The sequence below is a fragment of the Chenopodium album genome, chromosome 19 (assembly GCF_948465745.1).
Source record: "Chenopodium album chromosome 19, dcCheAlbu1.1, whole genome shotgun sequence".
Lineage (NCBI taxonomy): Eukaryota > Viridiplantae > Streptophyta > Magnoliopsida > Caryophyllales > Amaranthaceae > Chenopodium > Chenopodium album.
Genome location: NC_137852.1, coordinates 5,473,481 through 5,489,105, shown reverse-complemented (window position 1 = coordinate 5,489,105; position 15,625 = coordinate 5,473,481). Strand labels below are relative to the sequence as shown.

General features: G+C 32.5%; 2 protein-coding genes and 1 non-coding gene across 3 annotated transcripts; 1 reads left to right on the top strand and 2 right to left on the bottom strand.

Moving 5' to 3' along the window:
- Positions 1-2,329: 2,329 nt before the first annotated feature.
- On the bottom strand, positions 2,330-2,403 carry TRNAN-GUU (transfer RNA asparagine (anticodon GUU)). The gene has a single exon. It is a non-coding gene; the product is annotated as a tRNA-Asn (tRNA).
- Positions 2,404-3,679: 1,276 nt separating this feature from the next.
- Positions 3,680-5,711, bottom strand: LOC145594853 (pentatricopeptide repeat-containing protein At5g15010, mitochondrial-like). The gene has a single exon (XM_081651199.1). It carries the CDS (start codon positions 5,556-5,558, stop codon positions 4,053-4,055), a length of 1,506 nt encoding a protein of 501 aa, XP_081507325.1. The 5' UTR covers positions 5,559-5,711; the 3' UTR covers positions 3,680-4,052.
- A 2,073-nt stretch (positions 5,712-7,784) lies between these two features.
- LOC145595165 (uncharacterized) lies at positions 7,785-12,584 on the top strand. The gene is made up of 5 exons (XM_081651538.1): positions 7,785-8,003; positions 8,871-9,160; positions 9,713-9,923; positions 10,020-10,578; positions 12,200-12,584. The coding sequence occupies exons 1-5, from the start codon at positions 7,934-7,936 to the stop codon at positions 12,201-12,203; spliced, it is 1,134 nt and encodes a 377-aa protein (XP_081507664.1). The 5' UTR covers positions 7,785-7,933; the 3' UTR covers positions 12,204-12,584.
- The last annotated feature ends 3,041 nt before the right edge of the window (positions 12,585-15,625 follow it).

Genomic DNA, 15,625 nt, shown 5'->3' with positions numbered 1-15,625 from the left:
AATCTTCATGCACTTAAGGTGACCCTAATTAAAACCAAGTGGGACATAAAATACCTAAGGAGACATAATATCTTACACAAGTCATACATTGGATCATATTAAAACCATATCTTGTAACAAACACTCCCATCATTTTGACACTTATTAATTATCATGGCAATTGTAAGGTGTACATCAACAACAATTAGGGGCCACAAACTATAAAAATGAATGAAATTAATCTTCTTTAATTACGTCTTTTGTCTCTATATATCTATATTATATATATTAATGCACATACATGCATGTTCATAGATCGAATTACTTTCTAATGAACCCACTAATTATGTAATTATGGTTTTTCCATGCATGATGAGTTGCCAAAAATCAATCATTTAGCAACATAATATTAAATTATAATATAATTATGCTTTAATGATTTAGCCTAAAAGCTCATTTCAACTCAACAAAGGGCTGAACATGAATCACAATCAACATACATACTCTAGAATTTTTTTGATTTTTTGAAGATTTTGTGACTGTTTTATTTGTTTATACACGTGGATATGTTATTAATTTGCACATGGCCCTTGCATCTTTATTTGTAGTTTGTACGAGTAATTAGTATGAATTCTTTTACAAATTGGCCAAAATCATATTTTGTTTTTGATAATTATTGCACATCAACAGTAGATCGATGATCTATTAATCCACCAATAATCATTATAATCTCAATTTTGTAAATGTACAAGAATAATCTAATTTTTTGGAGTTTTGGACTTACTTGTGATTACTAAAGTACTAAATTATATTATGAATATATACATGAACAAACAATGCTTCGTACAAAATATTCTTCCCATCATTTGCAAGAATTCCTTGGAATTTAATTTATGTTAAAGTATTGATATTTATTTATTTAGATAAAAAGAGTGCTTCAATTATTTTCTTAGTGAATTTTCATTTATTAATGTATTATTATAAATAATAATGTGTATTTTTTAAGAAAAGTTAAATAAGTGCACATTATATCATAGTTCATATTATCTTTCAATAGCGTACACTCGCTATCAGAAGAATAGTAAGGATAAAATTAGACAAAATAAAATAAAACATGCTAAGACATACACCATGTTGACTGAACTTTGAATATATGTGTTGTTTTAAAAATTATGAACTTGTCACAAAATACAATCACGATTATTAAAACAAGCTAGTGTTACTGTTACATAACTAAGATTTGGAATGATTTCATTAAACTATGAAAGGGATTGTTTCTAGAAGGCTTGCAAAATTCTACACATATAAAACTAAATTAATTAAACTAATTAAGAATTTAAAGTAACTTGTTTAGTTAAGCAAAACATTAATAGGAGAAATTATGCAAGAAAGCAAAGCTAAGCTTACCAAATTTTGGGGAATTAATTTTATCATAAGCTACAAATGGGCCCATCGTCACGTGTGCATGAGAAACTTGGGTGTTGGGGATTGATGATTATGGGTTACTGTGTTTGTTCGTGATCGATCTACCTCTTTACGTGCTTCCTTGCCTCAAGAATCATTAAGAGTTTAAAACTACTCTTAATTTAATTGCCTTCACCGTTACTCCATTTGCATGTTATATGGTACGTGGTCTCATTAAAGAACCGTACCAATGTACCATGCATGCATGTTTATGGTATGTTCACAATGTGAATGCATGCCTTTATGAGCAATTTAGTTTTTGTAATAACGAGCCATACATTATTCTAGGCATCTAGCTTCTTACGTTACAACGACCACATAAAACTATTTTACATTTTGTACTCTTATTACTTAAATATGGCTTAAAATATTTAAAATGAAAGTTATAAATGGTTTAAATTTAATTTAATTTTAAAAAACCGAAGTCATTAGTTAGAAATATGGTTTGGTATTAAAAATCTAGACATCAAGCTTCCAAAACTGTACACATTGAAATACTTATAATAAATTCTCTCATAAGTAACTAACTGTAATTTTACGTTATGCGAGTATGACTTAAGGTATTTAGAGTGAATGATGTGAGTGCAAAGAGCCAAAGAGTAGTTTGGTAAAAGTCAAAAAAAAAAAAAAAAAAAAAAAAAAAAAAAAAAAAAAAAAAAAAGCAGAGAAATAATATTATATCCAAGTTTTTTTTTTTTTTTTTTTTTGAGAAAATATTATATCCAAGTTAAAATAATAATTAAATATGATTGTGGGCGTGCCGGAGTGGTTATCGGGCATGACTAGAAATCATGTGGGCTTTGCCCGCTAACGATTCTCTAACATCGTTTTTTTAAGACCAAAAAAAGGAAAAGAACCAAAAAAAACAAAAAAAAAAATGCTTAAACGCTAGAAGGAGGGTTCGAACCTCCGACCTTGTGGTTAACAGCCACACGCTCTAACCAGCTGAGCTATTCCAGCTTTGCTGTTTAGTTAATCCATTGATCTGTTTATATCTCAAATTATATAAATATGAATACACTTAGGCCCTGTTTGATTCACCTTAATTTTGCTGAACTGAAATCATATTTACTGAACTGAACTTATTTTTACTGAACTGAACTTAATTTTACTGAACTGAAATTATTTTTACTAAACTGAAATTATTTTTACTGATTTTCTATTATAATTCTTCTTTAAGAAAACTGAATTTTACTGAACTGAACTTATTTTTACTGAACTGAAATTATTTTTACTGAACTGAACTTATTTTTACTGAACTGAAATTATTTTTACTTAATATTATTTTTTTAAGGTGAAGAGAACAGGGCCTTAATACAAAAAATTATTACTACTAATAAAAGTATAAATCAGAATATAATTCATACTTCTTCCTCTCAAATTAAGACCACTTACTTCCATTATGCACTATATGGACTATACAGAGCTCACCAGGCACAGGAAGTTCCGAAGTTGGTTGTTCCGGACTTCCGGGAAGCGATGGAGCCACATTTATAACTTCAAAGCTGATAATTTCTTTTAGTAAGTTCCTCATGCATAATATTGTAAGGCTACTGAGGAAGATCATGTTTATTGAGTGTTGTTGAACGCAAAGAGGTCGAATGTTGATATTATAAAAATTGGTAATAAACTTGAGCTTTTCTGTTAACATCAACTTCATCATAGAGCAACCCTTTATAAAATTAACCATGAGAGCATGAAATTGTAAATAACAAAGGCAAACTGCTCCATGTACAGAGTTCGTTAGGTATATATAATTCATCAAAGAATCATTGTACAGAGTTCTCGTATAATGTCTCACTTATTGAGGGTTTATTCTGAATTCTCTTGTTCATGTACTCTTTTTTTTTTTTTTTTTTTTTTTTTGGGTCAATTCTAATTAAGATCATGTGCGAATTGAAAGATGTAGAGAAACTGGTTAAATACATTCACCAACCACGAGTAATTCAGGGGTGGAACAGAGTTTCACATCCTACCACTCACCTTAAAGGCCTTCGACATCACAAGTGAATCGAACAAGCTTTTGGTGTATTACTTTTTTCAGGACAACTCAGTCTGAAATATCCATGTTGGTTTTCCTTTGTATATCAACCAAGGACATCTGGAGTTGATGCGGAAGTTACATTTCAGCACAAATCATCAGGATGAAAATGAGTGCCACAAAACCAAGGGCTATTAAGCAATATAGCAGAAGACAACACCGGGCACATGAGAAAATATTCAATGCTCAAACACATGAAAAAGAAATATGGATAAAAATGAACATAAGTATTTTCTCCCTTATTTACAGAAGAAGAAAAAAAAACCGTCATAAGATCAATTGTACAGTTCTGGCTACTGAGTACAGGGTGTGCCTTCAGAAACATATTTGGAAAGGGAAACAAATTAGTGTTTAGATTTTATGATTATAATGTTGACTGCTATCCTTGTTACCTCAGATCAGTGAGTATCCCTGAGTGAGTATGACATCACACCGGCAAATTAAAATTATACCAATGCTTTTAAAGGCTCCGACCTGTTCAAAGTAAGGGAAATAAAGTCCATACCCTTGAAACAGAGATGTTTGAATCTGTAAATGACATAGGAATCCCAAGAGTGATAAAGCAAACTTAGCGAAGTTTCCACTTCCTAAAAAGTTCATCATATACAGGACCTTTTCCTGCCTTTACAAGATTTTGTTTCAATTTAGATAGTGTAAAGGAAGTCAACTTTATCTTCCGTTCAATCATGTCTTCAGCATACTTAACTGCCTCTTGAACTCTATTGCAGTCACGAAGCCCTAAAACCAAGAAATTCCCAGTCTCTTCCAACTCATCAGACTGATGATTCTCAACCATGAATTTCCAGACCTTAATAGCCATGTATGGATCCCCAGAGTCTAAGTAAAGCCTAACAGCAGCAATGCAATTAGCTTGGGTAGGTAAAAATTCATTCTTCACCATCTCGGTAAATACAGATGATAGCTCATCAAGCTTATGACTCTTAACTAAGTATTGAAACAAAGTATTATAACTCTTTGAATCTGGAAAAACACCATCATAAACCATCTCATCCAAATACCTTCTAGCTATATCAAAATTAGCAAGATGAGAATGCAATGTAATCATCATATTGTACATTTGAGTATCAGGCCTGAAATCGCTCCTCACTGTCATCGCTTCCCACAGCAAGGAAGCTCCTCGGGCATCACTCTTCCTCACACAATCCTCCAAGGCAACCCCAAAAAACTTCATCCCAGGGGAACACCTCCTCTCCTTCATGGTGTTCAAGAACTTCAAAGCTTCATGAAATCCACTTTGAGCCTTAATCAATGTGCACAAAAACGAGTCATAAGCCGGCACATTCCTAGGGTCCCAACCAATCTCCTCCACCATCTCTCCAAAAGTCCGCTTTGCACCAGCTACATTCCCTTCATTCTCCCACCCCTCCAACAAAATAGCAAACGAATCAGCATCCAACCTAATCTTATCCTTAGCAATCCTCAAAAACTCATCTGCTTTCTCCGTCTTCCCTTCCCTACAAATCGCACTCAATAGCGAATTCAATGCCACAATGTCCCTGGGAACACCATACTGATCCATAACCTCGAACGTCATAAACGTCTCATCAACCCGATTCCCTAACACATAACTACTAAAAACCGATGCAAAAGTCGCAAGCGAAAGAATCCCTTCTTCCTTCATAGACTTAATTGCATCCCACATTGCATCAAACAATGAATTCTTCCCTAACATATCAACAACTAAATTCCAAGCATAAGGGCTATGTCTATCATTCAATTGGTGTCCTGCCCACCTAAAGAACTTCACAGCAGCAGCAGGATAACCATATGACAATTTAAGAACTTGTTCAACATCTTCCTGAGTTACCCTAATACCATTATCATCTAGAACTTTCGCAACTGATAAAGGTGGGGTACTAGCTACAATTTCACACATTAATTTGATTTTTGGGGGTAAATTTGGGGATTCAAGATACGAAATAAAAGCTGGGCGATGCTTACCCAGATCATGAATTTGGCGTTGAGGGCTTTTGCCGTGAATATGGTGGTGCTTCTTCGATGATGGTGGTGATGGAGATCGATCGCGGCCGTGACGCCGCTTTGATTGCTTCATTATGCAACCATTCCAATGGAGAAAACCCAGAAATTTTGGTGATTAAAGGGAGAATTTTGTTAGGGTTTCGGAGAGTTTGAATAAAAAAGATTATTTTTATTTACTGGAAAATGGAAGTAGTATAAACCCTAATTCAATTTGGTTTTTTTTTTTTAATTTCCAACTAGCCTTCTGGCCCGTGCAATGCACGGCTTGTTCATAGAAAATTGCATTGAGAGATGAGTGAGGAAAAATCAATAAATAATTATGAGTGTAATATGTAACTGAAAACATAATTAAAGAAATAAAAATTTTGGGACTTTAATTTGAAATGAAACTTAATAGAAAGAAGATGGAGGGATTAAAATCAAAGAGAGAAAATAAAAAGGTTGAATTAAAGAGGGGAGATGAAGATAAAGTGTGTAATGAAAGAGTTAAGAAGAATTGTATAATTAAAAATAAAAAATATAAAACGACATGTGGCACATTGAGTTGAAGAATTGATAGGGAAGTTTAATAGATTGATGACATATGTCTTTTTTGGTTTGCTTTTTTAAATACTAAGTATAGATTTCAAGTTTCTCACACAAAATTCCTAAGCTAAGGGAATGAGGCCATGGCTCCGTGGCTCCATACCTAATCTAATTGAATGGTATCGTGGGAATTTTATATTCAAGGTATATTGGTAAATGTTTGTAATTATTCGATAACTATTCCTAAATTGGAAATGAAATTGAATGTGAATTACACTTTTATGTGAATTATATGGTGAAGAGGTCCAAATTTTTGAGTTATTACCCAGGGTTGGGTGATCTTGAGTTATACTTGGTTTATTATTGAGATATGAATTGCTTTATGCAAATGGAATTATGAGTTGAGTTACTTATGTGAAATATCATTAAATTGATAATTAATGTGTAAACTTGATAAAAATGGTTGATGCTAGGACTCCTGTGAGGAATAAATTATTGGATTTGTATTATTTGAAAGGTGAAAATAGGTTCGAAATTTTGGTGTTTGATGCTCATAGTTAAGTCATCTTAAGTTATTTTTGTTGATTTATATGTATTGCTTCATGCAAATGGAATTATTGATCTAATCATCTAATTACATTTTGCATATTTAACCTTGAAAAATATATTATTAATCAACATCTGTAAGTACAGATTGCATGTAAAGCCAATCGTTATCCATGATTAACTCCCTTGAATCAGACCACATTTGGATTGCATAACCTGAACAAGGATCCTCAAAATTAAGTGGCTTTCTTACTGCAGCATCAATGTTTCTTCCTGCAAACTCAGTCTTCCTTCTTCCAAAAAACGATTATACAATTCTTTCGTTGATATTTGTTCTTTGTCGATATGATCGTGGAGAAGTACTTTTGTTTGATGTTATCTTCACTCAATCCATCATCTCCCTTCGTCTTTTCAACACTCTTATTAACTTTTCCTTTCTCCATATCAACATAGATGAAAATCAGTAAGACAAATTTGCGTTCCCTACCTTATAAAAAGTAGAAACATACTCTTATGAATAGTGTAATGCCAATTATACCCTTCAAAATGTGTATTTACATACATACCCTCATTAATATGTAGATGCTATTTTAATGAATAGTGTTTAGACAACTATACCCTCTAAAATATTTATGTACTTTTATGCTTTCATAAATGTTAGTTGTCTTGAACATTTATACCACATAAATATAGTTGATTACATATTTTCTCTTATTGTTTTTTTTAGAAAAAATTTCTCTTATTGTTAATTTAACTAATTTTGTGATTTAAAAGTCAAACCAAAAAAACCTTCAAGATATGGCTAGCTATGACGCGCGCATCGCGCGCGTTAGCTGCCCTGGTTAAAAGAAAACTAAAAGCGCATTAACATACGTAGTACTTCTATGTTAACCAGTCATATAATTCTATCTTAATTAACAAGTAACATAATTCTATCTTAAAAATATTTAAATACTCCGTATGATCGAAATTTGGACCATTCTAATTGTATTGACAAAAAACCAAAAAACAAAAAAGCATAAATTGTAGTTTTAATTTTCTAAAATTGGGGAAAAATGTAAGGAAAGAGTTGTGTTGGGTTGACAGCTTTCACAGTTTCACCATATATGGGCCTGGCCTAGTGGCCTCTGCCCTCTGGGCAATATTTATTTATTTATTTATTTTTTGACAGACTTGGGCAATATATCTCCGAGTAATTTTTCACCTCGAAAATGTGGGGGGTTTACTTCAGTTTTATGGATACAGATTTAGTTTAAGGTAGTCTACTCAAATTAATACTCACCAACTTTTTGATTAATTTCTTCCCCAAATTCCCAAATTTACTGAAAAACCCTAATTTCAATTTTTACTAAAATTCAGTTGAAATCAAGTACTATAATGGCGGAAGAAGCTGGTTCCCAGCCCAGCTCACTGCTGTTGTTACCCCAGCAACCAGAACACTCTCAAAGTATGGTTATTTTACTTTATTTTTATTTTCCCTTTTTTTTTTTTTACCGTTCTTTTTATTTTGGGCTTTAGTAATTTAAATTTCAGCTTCTATGCTTTTTTATTTGATTATGTAAAAGTGAATACATTTTGATTTTTTTTATTTTTATTATTATTAATTTTTTTTAAATAGTGAAAGTGAATAAATTTGAATTAATGCTGTTTGTTCTGGGAATTGGGGTGGGTTTAATTGGAATTTATTACCCTTGTTTGTTACAGATTTGTTTAAATAAGTGTATGCATGCTTGATTTTGTTTCTGGGTTTAGTGGGTAATTGTTGAATTAACGGCTAAATAAATAGGATTAAGAAGCATAAAGTTGAAATTTGAATGAGGGAATTGGGGAGAAAAGTGAACAAACTCAATGAAGATTACAGATTTTATAATTTACTGATGTACAGTATTGTTATGTGGTGAGTCTGAGCCATGGTATGTTGCTCTCTTGCTCTGTCGCCCTCGAAACCGGCTTGTATTAAGAGTCAAGACCACTAATTACCAGCATTAATAACTCCGTATTATTTTTACAATCTTTAGCATTCAATATATTTTCTTAATATGATGTTCTGTATTTAATTGGAATGCATGACAAAATCACTCGTTGATTAATGTTATTAATGCTTGGGGGCGGAGGGAGTAGCTCTACAAAAATTGCACATAGATTGCTTATATGCGACTGTTGAGTACTACCGAGGATGATCTTTGTGCACTATTCATATTTGTGCTAGGGTTTAACGTAAAAACGTGTCTCACATTGAAGTAGTCATTCCTGACTCCTGAGCGTAATCAACTTGTGGAGTATAATCAAGTTTCTGTGTCTCACACTAATGTAGGTATCACTGAGCATTTGCTATACAAGAATCGCTTGCAAGAGTATGCTCAAAGAGCAAACATACCATTACCAGTTTATCGTACCATAAACAATGGAGGACCTTCACAAGCTCCAAGATTTACATCTACTGTTGAGATAGATGGAGAAACTTACACATCTATGGACACACTTACTAACAGAAAGGCAGCTGAGCAAGATGCTGCAAAGCATGCATTGGAAGGAATATCTAAGAAGATAAAGAATTGTATATCCAAGAAGACAACTGAAGGAGGATTTCCTCCAATTTTTCAGGTACATTACCTATCAATAATAGGTTGAAATTATTTAGTGCTTGTGGTTTGTCAATATTCTTTGATTTTTTGCTTTGGACCTCTTCATCAACTTAGAGTTGTGATTTTTTTTCCTCATTTGACTCTTACGAAGTATTATTTATTGCAACCATAATTTCGTGTTCTATTGTGTGATGCTTGATAAATGCTCTTTATCCTTTCTTAGATCCACCAATTCTGAATAATTAGGTCTATTGAATGATGATTAATTATACAAAATATCCTTCAATTTGGGCTACCAAATTAATCTTGCTCAAGTGGGAGAGACCATACAACAATAATCAGGGCTATTTGTATCACAACTTCCCAGATCAAAGAAAAGCAGATGGTCATCTCATCTGATTGTATATGACTGGACTATCATGCTCTTTCTAACATTGCACAATGATGTAAGACATATCTTAGAAAGATGGGCAGCATTTGAAGATAAAATGATCTTCATTTCTTCAAGTTTCAGTTCAGATTTGTGCCTTTGAATTTCCTCTAATATTTCATATTCAAATCCATGTTTTAGGATAAGGTATTTTGTAAGTCTATTCTTCATGAGTTCGCTGTGAAAATGAATATAGAAAAGCCCAAGTATGATACTGTGAAGTCAGAGGGGCTTATTCCTGTTTTCATTTCCACTTTGGAATTCAGAGGGGTAAGGTATGTTGGTGAAGCTAGTGTAAACAAGAAAGAGGCTGAGCAGTTAGCAGCACGTGCTGTTATTTTATCCATTTTAGGTACGCTCTTACCTTAATGTGAAACTTATGCATTCAAGTTTGATGTGATGCACGATTGTATATATAGCACTTTACATGGTATCTTTGATTGTGCAGCAACTGAAGAAGGAATGCATCTATCTGAGATTATAAAATCCAAAGCTAAACTTTTTTCTGCAGTGCATGAACATATTCATGCAAATGCAGATAGATGTGTCTCCTCTTTGCAGCCAAATTCCGGAACCGCCCTTGGGCCTACTGCAATCAAAGGAGATGCTGAAGGTACTTGTCAAGCTGGTGAGATTTTGAAGGTTGCTGCATTAGCCCTACCAAAGCAATCAAGCAAAAAGGAAGATAGTGCTGACCAAGCTAGTGGTGGGAATGTTGTTGCATTGGCCCTCCCAGAGCAATCGAGTGAAAAGGAAAAAGTCACTGACCAATCTAGTAATGGGATTGGTAGTGTTCTATTAAATGTTCTCCGGGGACAGTCTCATATTCTACCCAGAGATGAATTTAGAAAGCCAGTACTAGAGACATGTTCTGAACCAGTTCCGCTTACTATTGAATTTATATCTTCACTGGGGGAAACAACTCCTTTAGATGCATCAGATAGTGTGGGGAAAAGGAAGCGTAGAAAGAAGAAAAAGGCTAACAAGAAAGCCAAAATTGAAATACAGTAAGTCTAAGTGTGGTTTACTGTTTTAATTTTTGTATGCATTTCGCAATGTTCTTGGGGCACTGAATGTCTACCTGGTTATATCTTTGGCTTTGTCAATACCCTATAGGCCTAAAGTTAGTGTCTTGGTAATTTCTTTTTTTCTTTCTTGGGTAAGTAGAGTATTGTCGACTAATTTTTTAAAATTAAATCTTAAGCATGGGGAGTAAGGGACTAATTTTACAGGAAGGACATGCTAAAGTTTTAAAAATGAAAGTGGCCACAACCTGGTCACGACTACATTTTTTTGTTAAGTAAAATTCTATTACCAAAACATTTTTACACATTTAAGCCGAGTTGGAAATTGGACAAAATTCTAAGATCACCCAAAGACCAAAAGGCTAAACAGTACATAAACCAACAGCCTGGTCCAGTACATACATTGCACACTCTAGACCAACTTTTATCCTCTGTACTGACTTTCTTTTTGATCATGTGCATAATCTCAATTTTTTTTTGCAATGAACTTAATATCGTGTATGATTATATGAATTCAGAGATAAGACTGAATGATGTCGAAAACATGATTTCTTGTATACCATATACTAAACATCTCAAAATATAACTGTAATCATCACAAACTGTAAAACCAGTCTATATCTCTACCTGCCTTGTGCCTTATACAATAATCTATATTCTTACTGTATGCTAAACAATTTGTACAAATCTCCCTACAAAATCTACCTTGTTCAAAACTGAATCATTCCTAGCTTGTCATAAACTGTATACAGCAGCTGCAATAACTGCTTTGACCTCCTACTTAAATGCAGAGCCTCTGGCTTCTTCAAATCCACAAAATCTGCTGGGTTAGGCTCCTTTATCTATTGGAATCCTTAACCCCTGCTGTAAGTTGGTCATGCATGATTTGCTAAACACACATTTATGGACAAAGATTTTGGTGGCTTACATTGCCACCTAAGAGATTAGGCATTACACACATTACACATTTATGCATGATTTGCATGTGTTACTACTAACTTCCTTTGATCTAATAAATGAGTCGTGTCAGCAATTTATAAAAGTATCAAGAAAGAAGCTAATTTTTTAATATTGTTAACATTGTTAAGTGGCACACAGTATTGTTTTGATTAATGTTACTACAATGATATTTAGTAATGCATTGGTATTGTAGAACAACTTGTATATATTGGGTCAAGAAGGATTAGGTGAAATCACTTTTCTTTTGTTTCAAATGGAGTAATTAATTGTATCTTTCTGTAGGTCCTTTTGGTTTAAGTAGTGTGAGGTTTATTTGTGCATTATGTCTTGCAGGTCACAGATCTGTGAGTCTGACATTCAGTTCCAAAATGAACTAATTTGTCAATTATTGTCTACTACAAACTTTTTCCCCTGAGTTGTAATAATTGTTGTTGAGCTCCCAATACCGTCTCTTCTTTTAAAGGGCGGGGGGAGGCTCTCTCTACTTCAAGCTTGTGCTGCTTTCATGTGTGCATGACATATGCTGAAGCTTGTTGACTTATAACATGTTAGTGAACTTCCGTTCACAGATATTTTTTTTTTCAACAATTCTATCTTTTCTTATAATTACAGGATTCAGTGATCTAATTTCTCCTCTTACTAGGTAATACCGGTATTGAACCTTTGTTGTATTTGAAGACAACTCTCGAACAAGTGGAACCTGATAGAGATATATGAATGCGCATAGACTTGCTGATGTACTACCATTTTGTCAAATGATACCAAGATTGCCAACTATTACTACATTGTGTATTTAAAGTTCCTATGATGATTTTCCATCTTTTGTTGTATATATTAGGAACCATGCCTTTAAATAGTGGCAAGCAATTAGTTTTTACTTTAGCTTGGGTTCTTGTATGTGGCAGACCAACTTTTGTAACAAACAAGTAGTATTTTGTAATTTAAAATGTGTTATTTTAGACCATGAATCAAATCATGTTTTATGGTTGTAAAGACGGAGTAATACTCAATTTTCGATTTGTCATTAACAGTTAACCAACTTTACACAGCTAATGAGTAATGACTGTCTTATGAGCCTCAAGCTCACAGCTTTAGCTCAGAGTTCAGATTTTGTTATTGTGTGGGAGAATGTAAGGTGTTCAAAACCTAATGGGCCCAACTGGTTTCAGTTTAGGCTATTTGGGCCAACATTGGGCCAACTATCTGGACTTTGGCCTAAGGAGAGCCGAGTAGCGTATGCAGGGCTGGGCCGTGTTAAAAACGTACTCATGGCGCAAACAATTTTAGTATTACTTTTAGATTTGGGGATGTCTGTTGGACGATAAAATTGTAGACTCTTTTCTTTTTCCTTTTTTTTTTTTTTTTTGACACATTCTTTTTCCTAATTTTACATTGTTGTTATTATCATAATAATATAGAAGCCATATTGGTGTATGTTTTTTTTTTTTTTTTTCATATAAATATATAATATTAATAAAATAAAAAATGAAAATAAAAAAGTAAAATTGGTGTATGCTTCTCATGCGCTAAAAACCAAATGCTACTTTGTAAATAAAATATTAATAAATGTATTCCAAAATCCAAATTCAAAGAAAATGTGTATTTTGTCGGTGTCTCCTTGGATGATTAAACTGGTTGAAGAGATACAACAGAAAAATCTCTATTTGTTCCTTTCTGGTGAAATTATACTGTTGTTAGGTTTTATTATGAAAAAATAATTCTTTCTTATTTTATTTCTTTCAAACAATTGGATTTTTGGACCATGCTAAGAGCAGCCGCAGCTATAAGGGCACAAAAATATGAAGATACGCCCACAAAGTTTGAAAATTACTCAAAATTATATGCTAAATTATGCCTTTATTTATCCTAATTTCCTTTTACAATTTAGCGGCTCATAATAAGTCAACAAGATAAAAACCTTGTTTTTTCTACATAAGCATATTTTTGCAATCATAAGATCAGAAGAAAGGACAAAATTAGACTAACTTCCAAGCTAAATTCCAAGTATTTGAAAGTTCCTTTTTCCAAATTTTTTTATCAAGTCCGAATTATGGGGGCAAGGTTTACTTGTAACATTATGAACAAGCTTACAAAGTGTATTTAGAGGTGTCAAAAACCGACCTAATTTATATAGATACAATGATTTAGTATGTTTTAAACTTAAACCAAACCCAGCCATACTAATTCTGGGTAAATAAAACCGACCTAATTTATATAGATACAATAATTTAGTATGTTTTAAACTTAAACCAAACCCGGCCATACTAAATCCGACCCATTTACCCAAAGTGATACTTTTGTAAAGTTTGTGTATGCTTGATCTAGATAACACTAAAAAAATGTAGTAACTCTTGTTTCCCTTTTCTTATCAAAAAAAAAAAAAAAAAAAAAAAAACTCTAGTTTCCCTTTGTTTTTGGAGATATGTCAGAAATAAATTCCACTTTTTTTTTTATTAGTTTAATATTAATTAGTAACTCTAAATTTAATTTAAATAATTGTTGTATCATTCTTAAAGAAAGAAGTGCAGGGTCTATTTTGTTCACTTTATTTTCACTTATTTCAACTTTAATAAGTTCATTTAAGTTAAGATAAGTTCAGTTCAAGGAAAATAAGTTCTAATAAGGGTTGTCCGAGTTTAAATTACAAGTAAAATAAGTTTTAATTAGGTCTAATAAGATCAGATAAGTAAAAATCAGGTGAAATTTAACATACCCATAGAGATAAAGTTACAATGGGTACAAAAAAACCAATTAATGATCTGAAGACTTCCAGTACGTATATCTATGATCTATGAATTGGAGCTAAAAAAACTCTATCTACACAAGATATATTTTCTAAAATAGTAATCCTTCCGTCTCTAAATTAAAAACCTCTTTCTCTTTATTATATGAGTAATAAATGCATGAAAGAGACTTTGTATTAAGGGACGGATGGAGTACTTTGTACGAATACAACATTCTGCCTTTAGCTCATTATAAAATCGAATACATCATTTTCCATTTATCTAACATCTTGATTCATAAAAAAAGAGAGAAAATAGTTTGAATTAAAGACAGATGTTAGGAGATGTCAACAATATTGTTCGAAATTAGCAAAAACACGGAAATGCTCATATATTACATTAAAGAGCCTCGGAAGTTAACAAAGAGCCAACATGCCTAAGCACAAAGTACAACCACCTCATTTATTACTGGAGTATAATTATTAATTTTTGTAATTTGCAAAATCCAAGAGTGAGATTTTCAATTTTGTACTAATTTCTTTTTTAAAAAAAAAATAATGGAGATTTTTGTTGTGATATGATTCATAATTGCTACTTCCACTAATAATATTTCTTTAATCATACCCGCTGCTCAATTAATATGTCTGGTCTATAGCTAGTGGCTCAAGAAGGATTTTATTTTATTTTTATGAACTAATCGTAAAAGAAAATTTGGAATTATTTAATTTGTGAATAATGTACGATGAGTTGCTTCGAAAATTGTTACTACGAATAAGGAATAAGTTAACGTAATTATGTGTGGAAGTATGGTTGTTCATTTTGGCTAATCTAAACCTTATACTAATTCCTATTAGTCCTATGGAATTGTTCTATACATAGAAGGTGCCCGTAAAGTTCATTTGGGAGGTAAGTAAAAGAAACTCTACTCTGATTATTACGGATAAACCTCTTATGATTGTTTTTATAGTTAAGATAGCGAAGTCATGTTTGTGAGAACCATTTCGATATTTCTAATAATGGTAAGGAATTTGATATATATCTGGAGTGTAATGCATTTAGCTTTCTTTAACAACTAACCGGTAGATAATTCTTGTCATTTGACCCGTAAATAAGATTGAAAAAGTTACAACTCATCTAGGTTAGAGTTAGTATGGAATAATATTCTACCCAATAATGCAATTTAATTAGGAATCTAATCTTCATATAAATTAAATGAAAGGTGTCTATGGATTATCTTATATACCCTAAAAAAGATGTAACGTCATACATGCATAGGAAAGTAGGAATAGGATTTGATAATGTGTTACATGCATAGGAAAGTAGGAATAGGATTTGATAATGTGGTA

Bases quoted from the DNA above. Each gene is read 5' to 3' on its own strand.
- LOC145594853 (XM_081651199.1), bottom strand. From the start codon at position 5,558: ATGAAGCAATCAAAGCGGCGTCACGGCCGCGATCGATCTCCATCACCA.
- LOC145595165 (XM_081651538.1), top strand. From the start codon at position 7,934: ATGGCGGAAGAAGCTGGTTCCCAGCCCAGCTCACTGCTGTTGTTACCC. The intron at 8,004-8,870 runs GTATGGTTATTT...ACACTAATGTAG, and splicing joins GCAACCAGAACACTCTCAAA to GTATCACTGAGCATTTGCTA. The intron at 9,924-10,019 runs GTACGCTCTTAC...TTGATTGTGCAG, and splicing joins TGTTATTTTATCCATTTTAG to CAACTGAAGAAGGAATGCAT.